Below are 18458 nucleotides of genomic sequence, written 5' to 3'. Positions count from 1 at the left end.
CATCCTCTTTATTTGTTTTTTTGTGTTGGTTGTCAGACAAAGCGTGTTTCAAAATCATGTGGCGAGAGATAAAAACGTCACACGGTTTTTGAAAAACAAAATTAAGCTCGGAAACAAATAACTCGCAAAGGGGTTACTTAGTCAATTAATTTCTACTGTCGAGATAATGAAAATGAAGTGTTTCAGCCTTGAAAACTCAAAGTCGGATTGTTGGGCTGTTGCAGCTATGAAGGACGTTCAACCACATGGCATTTGAAAAGAAAGGGGAAAGAAAACTACAGTCGGAAACTGGATTGGAGCCATTAGCAGGCCAGAGACTGATTGGGCTGTACTTAAGAATACTGCTTCCTGAGTTGCTGTGGGTGGATGAATACATTAACATGTGACATGCCCAGAGCTGAAGACAGCCAAGTCTATCACCTGTGTGTACAGACTGTGGTTAGCGAGGGGAAGGGTTTTTACTGAATTGATTCTGTTAGAGCGTGTTTTGGGAGGCTTCACTGGCCTGGATTGACTGTGTGTGTGTGTGTGTGTGTGTGTGTGTGTGTGTGTGTGTGTGTGTGTGTGTTCGGGGTTGGGGAGAAAACTGTCTGGCAGCAGGACCAGCCTACTGTGCCTAGCTCTGTCTACACCCACATGCACAGCTGTGTACCACACAATCCAATCTTGCCATAGGGTTAACACACATACACATACATATTAACACACACTGAGAGACAAGGCCAGAGGTTCAGCCACAGCCACAGCCACTACCACAACCCTCTTCACACCAGAAGACATTTTCCTGGGCCTTGTGCAGATGGGAAAATAGTTTGAAATGAGTCTCGAATTATCGCTCAAGCTCCACATTCAGCAACAAACAACCCTCCATTACATCTGAACAGACACTTTGCTTTTTCTGTTCAGTGGTTCATCGATCGCCTGCCATATGGTAAGCGGAGGTTGTTATGGATTACTAAAATAATGAAAGGCTACTAGCAGCCGCTACGTCTGTGCTTTTCCTTTGGTTAGTGAGTCAGAGACCCCGAAGATGGAGCGAGAGTTGGGTCCTGGGAGAGGAGGACTATTTCTGTGTCGCCTGCAGCCACTGACACAGCGCGAGTGTTTACTGCTGTGCCATGCTGCCTCTCACAGTGGGAGCAGTTGAAGGATGACGGCTGACATTATTGTGCCTCCAGCCTGTAGCAGGAACAGTACAGGGAGAGCTTATTTAACCATCAGGTCACCAGACTGACTGAGAAAAGGACTTGATGACTGCAGTCTCATGGCCATTGCAGCAATATGCAGTCTGTTAACTTGACAACCTGTAGCCAAGGTTAGATTTAAATAGACCGCTTTAAAATGTGAGGGTTTTCTCATAGAAGCAAGAGTAAATGTATTTAAAGACAGAAGGTGTAGCATGGTTTTAAAATGTAAAAAAAAGAAGTAAAACACCAACATTGTCTGGTTTGATATTGCAGCAGTACACCTCTCTGTACACTAGATGGCACTGGTAATACATGTGTCCTCAACTTCAGTCTGGATTGAAGAGAAGTATTCCTTCAGGTTACTAATCTAAATACAGACACTCCTCATACATTGGTTTTCACTCTCCTTCACCCCAGAATAGCAACTCATGGATCTAAATGAACTAGCAATTATTTGAAATGAAAATAAGCAGCTGGGAGTGAAGTTTCTCTGCATTTCTGATAAGTAACAAAAGGAATTAATTCACATGTGACTCTCGATGATAGTAGCCATTCCTCAGGCCAGGTAGGCAAAATCCTTTGAACTGTGCTAACCTGCAAGACGCTCACTATCTCTGTTTTTCCTGCAGAGTAGTCGATCTTGTTTCCTCTCCTCATCAAAACAGTGATAAACAAGTGCTGGAGGGGGGGTTTCCTAGATAGTATATAAAATGCATGCAGACTATTGCACAGGGCTATTTTTGAAATGATATATTCTTTCATTCTGGTCTACAAGGGAGGAGTTCACTGTCACAGACTCACTGCTTTGCCTCATATGTAATGCAGACAGTATTGAGCAGCATCATACATGGTGGGCATGCAAATTAACCTACATTTATATAGATGTGGGGGTGTTAGAAACCTTAAGACTAGCAATCAAATATCATTTGATGTCGAGTGGTTCAAGTTTTCAGAGGAAAAACACATTTTTCAGGCTAAACTGCCATTTCTTTGTTTTTCTGTCCTCTCTGCATATTTGCAGCGGTCTTTAAATATAATAACTAATTCCCCTTTTAACTAAGCTACACTAATTTACGTAGAAAATATTATTTCCATCATGAGAAAGTATTGAACACTGCTTGCAAACAGCTGCTGCGGATTCGATTTAACTGGTTTCCTCAAGGTGCTTTCAATGACAACCGGAGATTTGTGTGTTGGACACCAAGATGTGGATCCACGTTTTGTTAGTGTCCAACAACTGGACTCCATTTTTTTGCTCTCATATATGTGCAAGTGCAGTATCACCAGCATCCAGTATCTTCCTGGGTCTCCACCATGCTGATTTTTAATTGTGAGACGTTTGTACTTTAAAGTTTGACTTTCATGGTTAATATTGAACTTTTTTTTCCCCCCAACAGGCATGAGGAGCTCTCTGGGAGCCAGCTGTAATATCTGTATCAGCCTCTCCAGTTAGGGTGAGCCATCCCATTCAGAATGACTCTCAGGGCTTCCATGGCAATTTACTCTCACGACTACACAAAAGAGTCCTCAGAGTCCTAAGAGACCTCACCAGATAGACAACTAACAGCATCTTACGAAAAATAACACTTTACGCTATTTCCAAGCAACAACAACAGCAGCAACACCAGCACGCTGAATGCATCCGTTTTGATAAAAACTCGACTATTTGATATGATAAGTGTAGATTTTATGAACTTTTCAGTTATGCCTCGAGGGCTTTGCGGTACATTTGTCAGTTTATTTGAAGTATGTTTGCAATTATTGCATTTGTTAACTCATGCCACTATTTTTTACTTGACATGTTGCTTTAGGCTATTGACATTATTGATTTAAAAATAACAATATGGTTGCAGTCTGAACTCCCATTTATGAGCATATCCATAAAACATTTACATACAGTAATATGTTTCACCCTCTTTTTCACAAAATCCATTTCACTGCCAAATATTATTGATATCACTGACATTATTATCACACTGAGTCAACATCAAGATTTACTAAGCAGGCAAAACAATGCATTATTATGCATCAGATACACAAGAGAGTCTCAGGTTATAAAATAGAAAAAACAATAAAGGCATACATGTCTCTTTTTTCTTGTCAAGACATTTTCAATTTTACGCTAAATGTTTTTGCTAATGAGCAGTGGGACTAATGGAAAGCAGAGAAGGAGCTCTGTCTGTTCTATGGATTACATGAGTCAGATTCAAACCCACAGCTTTTACACAAACACCCCGGGGTGTTACGTTTCTTTCAAGAAAATCATATTGTTTGGTATGATAGGATAACACAGATTTTTCATACAATGAAATTTTAATTGGACAAAATAAGGAAAGAGACAGAAACGTCATCAAAGCAAACTGTGACAACAAGAGTGCCCCATTTTCATCTCTCTTGTTTAACTTTTGAATATCTCACATAGCTCGAATACTCTTGGGCATTTTATGCACCTTGTTATTCTGATGACAGAACATCAATTACAAATGCCTATCTCGCTTGTTGCAGATGAGAGTTATTTCGGCTCGACAGTTTGAGGTGCTGGGTTGTTACAGATTGAAATCGCCTCAGCAAAGAAGAAACAGTTTGAACAGTAGAAACTATTTAAAGCATTCAGTGGCTGGCAACAACAGGGAACACTGTGGGAACACAACAGTAGCTACTGTACACTGAAAAAGACAGCTGAAATCTGTGCATGAATAGTTATACTGCCTTACTTTAACATGATACCAAACATATAAAAGAAGTGTTATGATACAAGAGTGCCATTTTTTTAATCATCCCTTCATAATGTTAATGTTATAATTGTGTGCTAATATTACATTATGTATCTGGTGTCATTACATAGTTTTACATTTGTGTGTGTGTGTGTGCGCATCAAAGACACTGTGCCAATGTTGACTGTTTTTTGTGAGATTTTGTGGTGGGTACATCTGCTAGTTATACAAGCAATAATGAAAAACTTGTTACAAAAACTAAGAGAAAATATAAAGGTGAATGACTAATAGCACCACTACAGATGTACATGTTCTTACATTACAGTATTAGTAGAAGATGTCTTTTTAACAAATGAAGTAAAAGGACACACACTGCTGAAGCATTTCTTTTTAGAGCAGATTAGTTTCTGGCAACATCTTCCAAACTAAATTACACCCATTCAACAGGATCAAATAGCAAGGATACTAAACGGGTAGATAAGCAAGGGAAAATTAGACAGCCTTTAACAACCAATGCCTTTTAAGAAGGATTCAAAATGCTTTAAATGCTGTTTAGACTTTTCAGACTGACTAAATCTCAATAAGATAACTTTCAGATTGGTTAATAATTGTGTGCCGTGCACTGTTTTGGCCTTGGATATTTATCAAAGGGAAAATTTGTGACATAAACACTTTAAATCCCAGACAGCACACCCTTTCCTCAGATCCTCCCCAGCATACGTGCGATCCACCAGTTGCACGGCATGACAACCTGACAGATGACCCGACCTCCTTGGTAGTAGTATGGCCATGGGTTGAAGCCACCCAGGGGCTCGTGGTAGCGGCGACAGAAGCGGTAACCACGGCGACAGTGCTGGCAGCAGTAGCCGTTGTCATCCAGACGGTTATCCAGCTCGATTCCGACGTCTCTCTGCAGAGGACACAGGAGCGGGCAGGGTTACAATCACACACATGACAAATGCCAGTCCTCCCAGAGGCAAGGGCAGGAGAGGAAGAAGAAGAGGAGGGGATGGCGTAAATTGATGAGCCTGCTTTGCTTGTAGGTCAGCAGAATATATGTAAAAACCAAACAAGAGTGAAAAGATCAGAATTGATGTCTGTGGAAATGCAAAGTTGTGCCATGCTTGATGACTGTGACAAAGAGATCAAGATAGCGATGGGAGTGAGCAAACTTGATTTAAGCTCCAGGAGCATAAAACATAATATAATATCCTTGACCTTTCTATTACACCGGCGGTAGCATGAGTATAAGCTGCACAATGCTCCATCTCTGAATCCAGCATTCACAGCCTCTTTTTCTGGTGCAATCTTCAATCAAAGGTACTCTAACGTTGGTAGTTACCAGCATAATTACACAATTTCTTTCATCTCTGACCTCTTAACTCCCTTGACCGAAGACCACACTCTGCACCAAAATGGCATCCCCTCCTCCAATAGAGCATTCAAATTAGAGCTCCCCACGTCTTGGCGCCCTCCCCCTGACCTTGACTTTAAGTGCATGGCACATTCCTAAAGCAATTAGCAGAGTAATGATCGCCTAACAAGGATTCTTTCATTTGCTCTTGCTGGCTGCCTCTGAATTTATAGACGGGCCAAATGAAACCCAAACGGAAGGTAAATTGGGTAGAATTAATGGCCCTTGGATTTTTCCATTGTGCTGGTTGGTTCATGCCCTCATAGACTCATGGGGGCTGAGTGCCATGCCTTTGATCAAGAGCAACTCCAAATGGGGTTCGGAGAAGTGCCACTTAACTCGCAGCGCAAGTTGAGGCAGCAACTGCCCTCAGTATGCATTTGACCACATTTCAATCTCTTTTAGTAAATGAATCCCCAGAGACAATCCGGCGCTGTGTCGTTAAACTGCTCGGATCCAGGAGTCGATGACTTCACATTCAGAACAAACTGGCATAATTCTTCGAAAGTGTTTACAATGACTCAGCTACATGCAATAGTGCAGAACAAAACACATCCACTGCTGGGAATAGAAAATGTGTGGGAATTGTTTAAGAGGATGGGACCCGCAGGAACGTATGGTTGAGTCCTTCTGGTCCCCTGTTACATTAAGTATGGGACTTAGGGGTTTTCTTGAATCCTTAAGTCAGTGCGTAGTCAATCACAGCCGTTTTACACACACTGTATTTGTTTTCTTTTCTGCAGCAGCGAGCAGACAACTATGAAATTGCCATAAGCATGACTCAGAATAAAAGAGTACACCATGCATTTGATGTGAGCTATGATAAATGGAGTAAAATTACACACTCGTGAGACACACTTAAGTCACATAGAAAGGCTGCGACAGATGATATCTACTATAGCTGGGTTTGATTTATTGCTACGACAAGCACAGGTAGGCTTTTAATGATTTATTGTTTCAGTCAAGTTTCAGGTCATCAGCTTCCAGGCAACAATCTGTTATGGAAACAACACGAAAGCTGTCAATGGACCAATGATAATCTTATCTGCTCCTCGCAGCCCAAACTGTGATGTTACTAAATCTGGAACTCACTTAGTCTGGAATGAAGAAAATATTTTATTCAAATGATGCCATGTTTATCAAAACAAACAGCCAATAGGCAGCATTGTACCTTAAAGACAATTAATCAGAGCTATCCTTTTAAAACGGAGGCTACATATTAATCACTCTGCCTTTGAATTGCCGTCTCTAGCGGTATGCTGCGGTGATAAGAATGGTTCACCTTGGGAAATCTGAGCCAGTCACTCAAAAACAAGCAGCATTAATGAAGAATAAAAGCCATTACCCCCTTGCTGCATCTGATTTCATCACACACTCAGGCTCACGTATACACATGCTAACACACACACGGAGACACCTCTGTGCATAATATGAGGATGTGGATGTGAATGAGTCTGCAGAGTAGAAAAGTGTGTCAGTCATTCAATAAGATGTAATGAATCAAAGCATGACTCCTCTAATCTACACACTTGTTGGCGTTATTTCACACACGCTGATCACCGCTCTTCATGAGCTTGAAGCACATGCCTGGATGTGTTATTAAATCTCATAGCAGAGCTCATCACATTCATTCTGGGATCAAAACGGCAGAGATAACATTTCTGTTTCATACCCTGCTTTGTATTCGAAAAGGTTTTTTTTTTTTTCCACGCAGAAGCACAGGACAGTGCAACATATGAGAATGCCTCAGATTCTCATCTCACTGTGCTCTACTGTCAGGTGGAATGACAATGAAATTTGATGTAATTGAATAAGGAGATAGTCATGTATTTGAGTAAACTCTGCCGGTTTACCAACGTGATAAGGAGCTTTAGCTTTTCGGTGAAAAGATTTCTCTAGAGGCACAAACAGCTCTTGCATTTATGGATTTGAATTTATTTAGCTTTCTGCATCATGCATTCATCTGACCCAATATCTGGCTCCTAGAGGCTTGTAAGGCTGGTCCAAGATTAACACACATTATAACCACTGTGATGCAGACAAAAATACATTTGAAACATGTTTACATCACTACGTGTGTGAGGTCAATTCATATTGAAAGCTCATCCTTGTTATAGGGGTCAAGGATAGTGGTAGCATCCCTTCAGCCTTGTCAAATGGCAGTTACTCAGTTTGAAATTTCCAGGGCCATCTTTGATACACACTGCACTCTGACATGGCAGATGTGGCAAAGGTCAGTTTCATATATCTGTCAGCCTTTATCATGAGGACTCAAATAGATATTCTGCTATACAGATGTGGGAAGATGTGGCATTGAAATTCAGACTTGAACAATGCAGATGAAGTGAATGCATGCTTTTTGTGTGTGTTGGGCTTGTTGTGTGTGTGTTAGATGAAAGCTGTAGGTAGAAAGAGAAATAGTGTGAGTAACAGACTGTGTGTGCGCTTGGTGGTTTGCTGACGGTGTGCACATTTACATGAATGGAGCAAGAGAAAAAAAAAAAAAAAAAAAAAAAAAGGTTTGGCTAACACATGTGGCATCTCACTGGAATGAGCCAGAGTTCAGACTCCCAATTACAGACTGCTGCCTGCCCTCTGCTTGGCCACAAAGGCCTTTGTTATCACTGGACCAACAAACAGAGCCTGGATGTGCTGCTGGAATGGATTGCAGTGGTGTGCATAACTCAGCTGATAAAGGCAGAACGTTTCAAAAGGAGAGCCGAGTTTTTCATCCCCTGGTATGTTTTAATTGCATAGCACTGCATCTCCTGCCACAGACGATGAGGGAGAAGACAGAGAAGCTGGGGGGGGTGTGGGAGATGGAGGAGTTGAGCGGGAGGTGTTTCTGGGACGGGTCTGATAAATGTCAACATTACAGGACGTCTCATTTCTCTACGTGTCTCCTCACCGTTACTCACAGCTCTGAGGAGGAGACGGAGCCCGGCTCATTATCCTTGAATTTAGCTTTAGTGGCTATTCACCTGTAAGTGCTGAACGCGCGCGTGTGTGTGCATGTGTGTCGGATATCTTTGCACCTGCGTATGTTTCTGGTATCTTCGGTGTTCAACTGCTATTTTATTTATGTCATAATAATTCCCATGTAATGATCTGCTGTTTTTTCCTCACAGTTAACAGGACAATTACAGTATTGAGTTGTTTACATGGAACACACCAAAATATATGGCCTTCTTATTCATTTTATACGCTTTGATAATTCAAGCATTATTAATAAATATAACTTATCTGTGCAGCAATGAGTGACCTTGAGAGTGTTCCCTTTGTACACTGCTTTCCGCTGCCTTAAAAAAAGAAAGTAAAAAAAGGAAATATCGGGTGCTGTAAGGCACAAGTTTCGCCCTTTGAAAGGCTGAATATTCCTCTCAATTAATGGAGAGACATTAGGGGAGTCTTCAATGAACTGGCCTTACTTAAACAGATATATAGAGCAATTGCTATGCCCTCTGGTGCACAAAGTCAGTTTTAACATCAATTAGTGAGCGATTTATATGCAGAAAGAGTAGAGGCAGAGCTGGAGCTGATTGAAGTCGCTATAGTGTATCTTGTAGTGTGGTCCCTGGTTGGCTTACATAGTCGTTTACGGGAGCGTGGTCCAGGACGTCGCGGGTGAAACGGTGACCTGTGACCTCTGCGTCTGGTGTGTCCACATTTTCCAGCTCAGAATCTGAATTCACAGGAAAAACAAGGAGGGATAAAAGATGTTTATATACTTACAACAGTTTTTCTATTGTTTGAAGTGAAATGAGAAACTCTTTGGTTATTTTTGTTGTCTCGTACACTCTACTTCCCCAGTGGCTCTATGGTAATTACGAACATTCAGAAGAAGTATGCTGAAATTCATCCCAAGCTTTCTAAAGCCCCTGTCAAACTGTGATGCTGTGATACAAACACACAAACTTTCCACAGATCCAAATTAGTAAAGCCGACATAATCTTTAGAGGAAAATTCCTGAAAAGCAAATCTCCAGATGAGCAAAGTTATTTTACTCACTTACACACTGCCCTTAAATAGAGTTGTTGCACTTCTGCTACTTTATACTTTGACTCTGCTACATTTTAGAAGGAAACTTTTTACATAATTTTTACAATTTTTATCTGGTTGATTGAGTTCTCAGTTTTATTAGCTTTTACTTGATAACCCTAACCCTTGATATTACTTGATGTTGGTATGTTCTCTTACAATTCAATTCTCTTTTCTATTTATTTTAGTGTGTTGCCCCACACTTTCTCCATAGTCAGTGACATAAAGTGAAATAGGGGAGTAAGTTCAACATTTGAGGTGCCTTATGTCTGAGGGCTATTATTGCACCTCAGAATGTGATTTTGGATATCCTTTCCATATTATCTCCATTTATTGACATTGTGACTTCTTCCTCTTTTTTTCAGTATCCACAAAACTTGATGTCTGTTTCTTATACTTGTTTCTAAAACGTTGCTTTCTATCAGAACTGGCTGAAATAATCTAACAACGTGCTGCTTATATGTTGACTGCACAAGTGATGATAATCCAATAATATGTACACCTCTGTACTTTTACTAAAATAAAATGTAAATGTAAACGCTGAGTGCTTGATCTGCACACTGGCCTTCAGTCTCTAAACTATCCAAACACACAGAGAGTAACCCAGTCCGGGAAGCTCATATGGTTGCAAACCCTTGCGGTCTCTGTGGACCTACATCTGGCCTGTGGGAATGCCCTCCGGCGAGGGTGTTAATAGTCTTCGTTTAGAGGCAGTGATGCCCCCTGCTCTCACCGCTCAGAGAGGAGGGATGGATCCAGTGGATGGGCAGCTCCTGGCAAATCTCCCAGATCTTGGAGTCAAAGAGGAAGGCTGAGTTAACGATGGGTTCCTCGGCAGGAACCCACACTTGGGAGTCATCCACCTTCATATCCATGGCCTCGGTATCATCCACCTGCTGGAAAACACCACACAAACACACCCGTGCACACACGCACACACACATACTGTATATAACATAGCATGTCAGAGCCTGCAAAAATATCCAGTGCCCCACACAAAGTATTGTCCTGTATTCGCACTCAACTCCCCTGAGCCATGAAGCAGCTCCAGACTTGTTTTATCCATCACCCCTCTGTCCACTGAGAGGGCAGCAACTTCCTGACTCCTGACTCCCACTGCCCCGACTCCCTCTTCTTTCTCTCCTTCACCCTCTCCTCAAGCCTCCGGCATGCTCTTTCTATTATACATCATTGAAATTCACAGACAGTGATGATTTGACTTTTAAATGACTTTAGAAGTGGTCTTCATTACTCTGAGTGTGGCTGCAATATCGTTTAATGTGACAGACACAATAAAGCCTTGCATTCTCCTCCCCGCTTCCCTCCCCCTCCACCACAGTGCTTCGCTTGGCACCCAGCACTATCAGTGGGCTTAATTTGTTGATACTGTAGTTCATGAGCTGTAAAGTAAACTATTATTGCTTAATGATAGGGACTACATGTCAGTGTTGTCTAATAGAGACATATGAAGGGGATTTGGTAATGCTCTCCCCTAACTGTGGAGATATTTATTTTCTTCATGTATATGTAAATACACACACAAACAAACCCCTCTTCCCATTCCCGTGTTAATTAGCAACCCAGAACAGAAAAACAGTTCACTTGACAAATGTTTTTACAAGGTGATTTTCTCCCAGTCTAAAGCTTAATTGCACATTAGTTAAGCTTGACGTAGAATCCTGGGGCTATAGTAGGAGCAAGAATCATTTATATTGGGTCATGCCCCCTCCCTCGTTTTCACCCCGTCACTCTCGCTTGAATTAGAATTTCGCTTTGCACGCCGCTTCTTATTTGTCATCGAGCGACACAGTTGTGACCTACGGAGAAAAAAGAAATGTCATATCAAAGATTACGTTTCAGCGCGGGAGGTGTCTTGCCCAAGGTTTTGACACACTTTCCCCCCACTTTTAAGCCGGTAGAATAATAATGACTCTGAGGACTGGTGCAGTGGGGTTTGTGGTGGTAGAGCGAATGGAGGAGGGGTGGGGTGGTGGCTAGGGGGGGATCTTTGGCATTGAGTTAGCGCGTGCGCCATTCCTGTGGCTGCAGAAATTAAAATCAAACTCGAGGAACACAAACAGCACTCTCTAATTGGACCTCTTAACCACTGAAGCCAAGTGAGTCTTCTCTGGAAAGTAAATGGAGGTCACGACAGGAGGCTCACAACATGACTTTGACTTCACAGTTGAGAAACGACTCCAATAACTTGTAGGAGAGGGCCTGCGGGGAAGTGGTAAAGGTCAGCGTTTTAGCATGGGGCAGGGATTTCTAAATGCCAGTTGACAAGTACAAAGACAACATGATTACAGTCCTCTAGTTTATACATGCTTTTGAAAGGGTTTTCTATTTTGCTATTGACAAATGATATATTATTAGAACACTAACAACTTTTTTTATCAAGTATTGGACCTTGGGAATGATGGTAATTTGTTTTGTGCGGCCTGCTCCTGGTGTATGTATTCTTTCCGCCTACAGTGCAGAACTTAATTATACACCAGTTGTGCTGTAGTTAATGAATTTACCCTCTCCTGCCACTGTATCCCGAGGGGGGAAACACTGTCTACATGACACATTGTTTAAAGTGGTGCTATGTTTGCCAGAGATCAACAAAGATTTTCTCATGATACCCAAGAGCTTTCACACCAAGCAGATAAGAGTCAGTAGGGGTGGAGAAGAGGGTTTGTGATTATTCAGTGTGCCGGGTGATGAATTTTAGTTGACACTCATATTTAGGCAACTTACAATGAGAGTACTGGCACTTGCTTACGGGCACCGAAGACCTGATCACAACAGAGTTTAAACTGTGAAACTTTTCAGCAAAAATCAATTCATCTCAAGTGGATTTGCTTGTGGAAACAAAATAAATCTGTGCAAATTTTTTCGGTGTTGAGTTCAACTTTGGTGAACTTTGACATGCAAATCTGCGCCACTGACAAATAGCAAACTGTCTTGATGGTGCTGACCTTTGAGGTAACAGACAGCTGTTGAATCCATAATAGAAGAAACTATTGTAGTTGTGAAAGTGCTCTGCAAAAGAGGTTAACAACAATTATGAGACAAGTCTTAGTTGTTTTGAATGAACCGTGCAAACTTATTGCCTCATTGGTGACCTTGCTAGCAAACTTGCAAACTTGGGTATAACAGAAACAGGAAGATGCTCAGAGAATTCTTGTGATGACCAGTGTTAGAGCTAGTTCACTACTTTTGCAGACACACAGATACATTTTGCTGTGCCATGTTGTGGTGTGACCAGGCCTTCTGACTCAGTGGTAACCCTGTTATTAATGGAGCTCATATATTCATGCGGACAAATATGAGACAAAACAAAACAAATATTATGTGCTCCAGGACTTTAGTGTAGTCACATGCTCTGCTGTGGTGTTGTTCCTCAGTGTAGTGGTTTTTTGTTTTTGTTTGCAGTTGTTGTCTGAGTGGGAGGTTTTGGGTCTGCTGGGTGAGCTTTGGTCATCCATATTAAGTGGCTGTTTAATGGAGCAAGCAGCATCCGTTGACAATGTTAAGGGGTGTGTGGGAGGCAGATGGTGGTTTCTGTGTCAGAATGGGGGAACTGGAATGAAGCTCAGGGATTACTCTTCAGACATTTCATAGAGGAGGCAAATTGAAAAGGGAGGAAAAAATCCTGGCAAACAATTCATGTTTGTCACCTGGTTCTCCCTCGCAGGGGCTGCATTTCCTTATCAGCAGCTTGCAGTTTTTCCGCAATTTTTGCCATTGTTTTTCACCTCGGCTCTAAAGCCTGCCACGGCTGCTCTGAGCCCTTTTTCCTAAAAGCCTGCGGCTGGGTTAAGCTAGGAACCATTAGTGCTTGGCTTTAACCCCTGCGAGTTTCATGTGTTTCACCACATGAGGAGGAACTCGAGCTGATCTTCTCTGGGGTCACACGTGGGTGGATTCTCACAGAGGACGGATCAGGGGTTGCTGTCTAATGTGAGGACAGACCTCGGTGAGGTCAGGCCAGGGTCAGTGTTTATTACCTAAATGTGCCCTCCCCTGATTTTTAATGTTTCTCTCATGCAATCCAATGTTTTTTGAGTGAAAACATCTGCAGTAATATTAGCAGCAGCAGGTGTAACTGCAGTTGAAAGAGTAGACAAAAATAAACTTGCTTTCTTCATAGATAAAATTGGTGGGAGAATAATGTATGGTATTTGTATGGTGCTTTAAATATCAAATGACTAGTTTGACAATTTGGAAAATATGTTCATTTGGTGTCTTGCTGATCCCACCCAAATGTCTATCAACAGATGATGGCCCTGTGCACAGTTATATTATTCATCTTCCAGGGTGTGGGATCAATGTGACAATAGTGTAATAATTTCAATGCACACCAGAAATGTCTAAATCATCTTCATTTACAATATTAGTTCAGTCCACCTTAGAGGTGCTTGTAGATACTAAGCTATCAGAGCCAAGTTAGCAGTTCCCCCCTGTTTACAGGGTGTCTTCTGCTAGGCTAAGCTAAGCAGCTGGTTGTATCATTACATTTATGATACAGACATAAGAGGCATCAATCTTCTCTCCTTAATTAAAGTAAATAACTGTATATGTTTGCCACCTGAATTCTGAAGTCAACAGAAAAAAAAATACTGCCCAATTTGTCAAACGAATCTGCAAAACATTCAGTTACAAGATATTTTTAATTTGTTTTCCCTACAAAATCGGCTTGTAGCAACTAAAGCATAATCACCTGTAGGACTTTGTACACCCACTATCTACTTTAACCACCTCTCTATGACTAGCAAGCAGTACAAAATCTTGAACAAATGTTGAATAAAAGACAATCCAGGATCCAGTCCAGCAACATACTTTAATTGATATAACAAATTAGTTCTATATAAATGTAATTTCAGGGAGACAGAGCCTCCGTCTGATTATCACTAACTTAACCTGACAGCTGATGTACTTTAGTGTATTACTTTTCCTGGTGATTGATTAGAACAACTCAATGTAAACAAACACTAAACAGAACCTTTTTTTTTTTTTCTTTTTAGATTATTTTTTTGGCCTTCAAGCTTTTATTTCAGACAGAGACAGCTGAAGAGTGAGAGGAATGTGGGGAAAGAGAGAGAGACGGGGATTGAGATGAGGGAAAGAGCCACAGGTTGGATTTGAACCCTGGGCTTCTGCAGCAAGGACTGAGCCTTCGCACATGGGATGGCTGCTCAAAACAGAACCTTTTGAATATTTATTTTTACTAAACTTGGTATAGCATCCTCTATTTTACTCATAGTAGTCATAACAAGCACTTCTTTAACTACTGGTATAAGCCCTGTCACTTCCCTGGCCTTAGATGATTCACTTTGGAACTGTGAATTGAGCCAATTAAGCTTCATAGTGCACAAAAGATGACAGAAATGGCATGGACATATGGTGCTGCCTGGGCAATTAGTATCTGTAAACGTGGATCAGACATTATGACGATGAGAGGAAAAAAAACAAAAGAGAGCAGTGTTTGGTTTTTGGGCGTAACAGCTTGTCTTCTTAAAGTTAAAGTTAAGATTGGGTTTTGCTTGGACTAACAACGGCTTATGCTGTTTTTTAAAATGAAACCCCGAGCAGTGAGCGTCAGATATTTGCCAGCTACTATACTTTCTTCCAGCTTCAATGCGAAATGTAAATGAGAGCATGCAAGCAGAAGAGACATTTTCTAGAGAGAGGGATTTTCTCTTTGAACATACAGCTCACTCAGTGAATTGCACTGTGACACTGAAAAATTGGGAATTTTGATTGATTGAATCTCTTCCATTCCTTTTGCTGAAGTTCACAACTATAAGAACCCAGAGAAGTAAAAATGAATTACTCTAAACTTAGAGCGGGAGTGTTGTGAATTTTACAAAGAAATCATCTTTTTAAAAATACCATTTTAATGGCTTACCTCTCACTCAGACCTCTTCCCCTTTAGGCTATTTGGGTAGAGCCTTTGGAGGAGATGATTAAAAATTAATATTGGCTTGAGATTGACAGCAAACACCATTTGATGTGAGCCACAAAGAGGCTACGGGTTTGTGGGCAGCTTTCTGACAGTTTCACAGGCACCACAAACCCCAGTTTATTCTTCAGTGAGAAGGGTGGGGGAGATAGGATAAGATGGACAGGCTGAGGATTTGTGTGGTGCTCACAGCGCTCTTCTCTGGTTATCTCTCTACAATATGCATGACAGGCCTCTGTAGGACTACAGAGAGTCTGAGGTGCAGACAGCTGAGGGAAGGAGGCATACCGGTAACTCTGTGTCCTCAGCCTCCACCTCTGCCACTGTGGGTAGTTTCCTAGTTTGGGTCCTGATGTAGCACCTCTGATGTTCGGCAAACCGGATCCCAGTGATTCCCTTTGAAAAAAGAAAAAGAAATGACGGGATACTCAGAAATTCAGATATACGTATGTATCATTCATTAGCTCTCTGTGATGTGGATATCCCATAAGCACCGGGGCGAACGCTTTAAAACGCTCAGCTTTTTGTAGATAATCAATGCTCTTAAAAAAGTCAAAGAAGTTAAAACCTAATGAGTGAGAAGAGGTGTGTTTTGATCTTTTTTTTCCTTTCGCATGGTATAAAATTTATGACTTTCTTGGCCCTTGCAACGCAGCTCTTGCTTTCAAGCTGAAAAGAAATAAAAGGCGGGGGTGTTCCACCGTGGCTGTGTAATACTTTATAGCAGGATATATCGCTCAGGAGAGCCAAGTGACATTGTTGAGAATGAAGTGTTTTCTACAGAGAGCGCCCCCATTGAATTAGGCAGTCATAGGTCCCTGTCACTCTCTTAATCTGCGCAGTCAAGTGTGGAGTCACTCTCTTCAGCTGCACTGATGATCCTCCACCATGTGGACTGTAGCTCTATTCAGTCTGACACAGAGAGCCTCAATAGGGAAGAAAGATCTGTTAATTCTTTCCCGCTGCCATTCTATGTTAATCTAAGATATTCAGCAGGAATACGTCTGAAAGACTTTCAGTAGATCAGATTGTATCCAATTTATTTTCTGCAGAGCAGAGCTGCTCATTCAGCAGACTGTATTAGAACAGACGGCAGGATCTACATCTGCCACGGCTGCTTTAAAATTGTATCAACTGAAAATTGTATGAACAGTACCATGAAAATGGACTTGATTCAATCTAAATTTAATTACAGTAACACGGTGATTGCCATGACATCTCCTTTGAATTGGTTAACTTGACCATGTGGGTGCTGTTTCTACATTTTCTGTGGAACTGTCACTCTGAAAACCAGATACCAGCCGCACCAGACATGATACAAAGTGATGCCTGTCGTAATCTACCGCATGTAATTTCATCTGTGCGGAAAAAGGGATGGAGCAATAATAGTCTCAAGCATAATGTTTTGCCGGGCCTTATTGTGATGAGTCTCTGTTTAATTTGAGCTGCAGCACAAAGAGGAGAGGGCAATGTTGTGATGAGATACAATGATTACTGCGGTTGGTCAATCAGAAAATGAAGACAGACGCATTAACACTGGGATGAGGAATGGAAAAGCAATGTCACTTTAACGCAGACAGTGTTAAAATATTCACACAGCGTATCCATGTGTGAGATGCTCATCTGCCTCTGTTCAAGAGAATAGAGACGTAACTGGATGCATCATTCATCTGCTGCGAATAAAGAGCTGAAGTAATGTCAGCAGGTATTAGTTTGGTCCATGCCTTGATATCATCGACATCATTTTCCTTTTTCAAGGGACATACATTAAATATCTCACTTACAATCATGGTCTTTGTGCTTTAAACCGCAGCATGGGAACATCATCAGAATAATCTTGTAATCTTGTGTTTAGCAAACCTTGGTATTATTGTAATGTTACCATAGGTTACTCTCGACATCATTAGTAGTTTTCCTGCAGCCATGGATTTAAAAGATGAACACTTTGCCATCCATTTGTTTTGAGAAATGGATGCAGTAGTGTATAGCTGAAGAAAAAAAAAATCCCCTCTGACCACCACATGCTCATGGCTAAAACCTGGCTAAAACCTGTCGGAAGGGAAGACAACACTGACTACATGAGACACAAGAAAGTATAACCCATACAGCACATAATTACTGACATGTACCTCCACAGTACTGTGTGTGCTCACTCAAGTTTGAATGTCTTCTGGATGTATTCTGATATGTTGTATGTTCATCACATCTACAGTATGAGCATATATGTGGCAGACATATTGCACATATTGATATGTAGAGGCAAGAACAGGTCTTGGATAACTTAGCCAAGTGGCGCTAAGTTATTATGCTACCTTAGGAAATACTGAGAAGTAATACTGAAAAAATAAAATAATGCATTATCACAAATCACTTTTTCCAGAGGTCGCTAGCCCCTTAGCTCGCAATTGATGTTTTCCATAGCTTGCTAAACCACAATGGTCATTTGTACAGTTTGTTTATTGTCATGTGCTTTCTTATTCAATCGGCTTTTGCCAAATTTTCTATACCCTGTTACATTACATCTCTTTTCTTATATAAGGTTAATGTTCGTTGTACATTGTCCCTAGGAGGAACTTCAGATTCATTTATAAGATCTTCACTGTGGAGATAGAAATTGTTTTTTATTCATCGTTTCTGAGATACATGCACAAGAACTAATCATGATATTAATTTCAGGTCATGTTGACCAGCCCTTTATACAATGAAACGTAACCTAGTAATCCATGTAAAAGTAATTACCCATTATTAGGTATTTGGCCTTGTGCTAATTTCCAGGTGAGAGTCAGACATTCTGCAGACCAGAATTAAAAAAGCCATGCTGATGGCAGTCTGTTTAAGAGAGAGTGAGAATGAAGAAGTATTGAAATGACTGCTCATCGAGGTATAATGTCATTGAGAGCTTGCAAATGTATTTGATTATGGTATGACTACACTATACCAAAAACAGACCTCCTCACGTATTTTAGTTACATTTGGTAAAGCCCATGGTTTTTGATTAACATGCCATATATGAAATGTATGCATGTTGAGCTTCTGGTAAACTATTTTTATACTGCATGTTGTGTATTTCAAGCTACCAAAGTGAGTAAATAACCCTTAAATAGTTTCAGTTACATGGTCTGTATAGTCTATGAAATATTAGAAATTAGACTGAG

The 18458-nt window shown here is 41.0% G+C and overlaps 1 protein-coding gene across 2 annotated transcripts in view; it reads right to left on the bottom strand.

Annotated features, from left to right (window-relative positions):
• Nucleotides 1-3965: 3965 nt before the first annotated feature.
• The window catches only part of tnmd (tenomodulin), a 45335-nt gene continuing 30842 nt past the window's right edge, over nt 3966-18458 (bottom strand). Inside the window, exons 4-7 of one of the 2 annotated variants that reach the window (XM_010731995.3) lie at nt 15592-15699; nt 10087-10246; nt 8903-8997; nt 3966-4811 (exon numbers count right to left, since the gene is read on the bottom strand). In XM_010731995.3, the coding sequence (XP_010730297.1) occupies nt 4602-4811; nt 8903-8997; nt 10087-10246; nt 15592-15699 (573 nt within the window). In that variant the 3' untranslated portion in view covers nt 3966-4601. Of the gene's footprint in view, nt 4812-8902; nt 8998-10086; nt 10250-15591; nt 15700-18458 lie in introns of both variants that reach the window. The other variant, XM_019260659.2, reaches the window with a different exon arrangement.

The sequence above is a fragment of the Larimichthys crocea genome, chromosome I (genome assembly GCF_000972845.2).
Source record: "Larimichthys crocea isolate SSNF chromosome I, L_crocea_2.0, whole genome shotgun sequence".
Lineage (NCBI taxonomy): Eukaryota > Metazoa > Chordata > Actinopteri > Sciaenidae > Larimichthys > Larimichthys crocea.
Note: the sequence above shows the minus strand (reverse complement) of the source record. Positions and strands in the feature narration are given on the sequence as shown.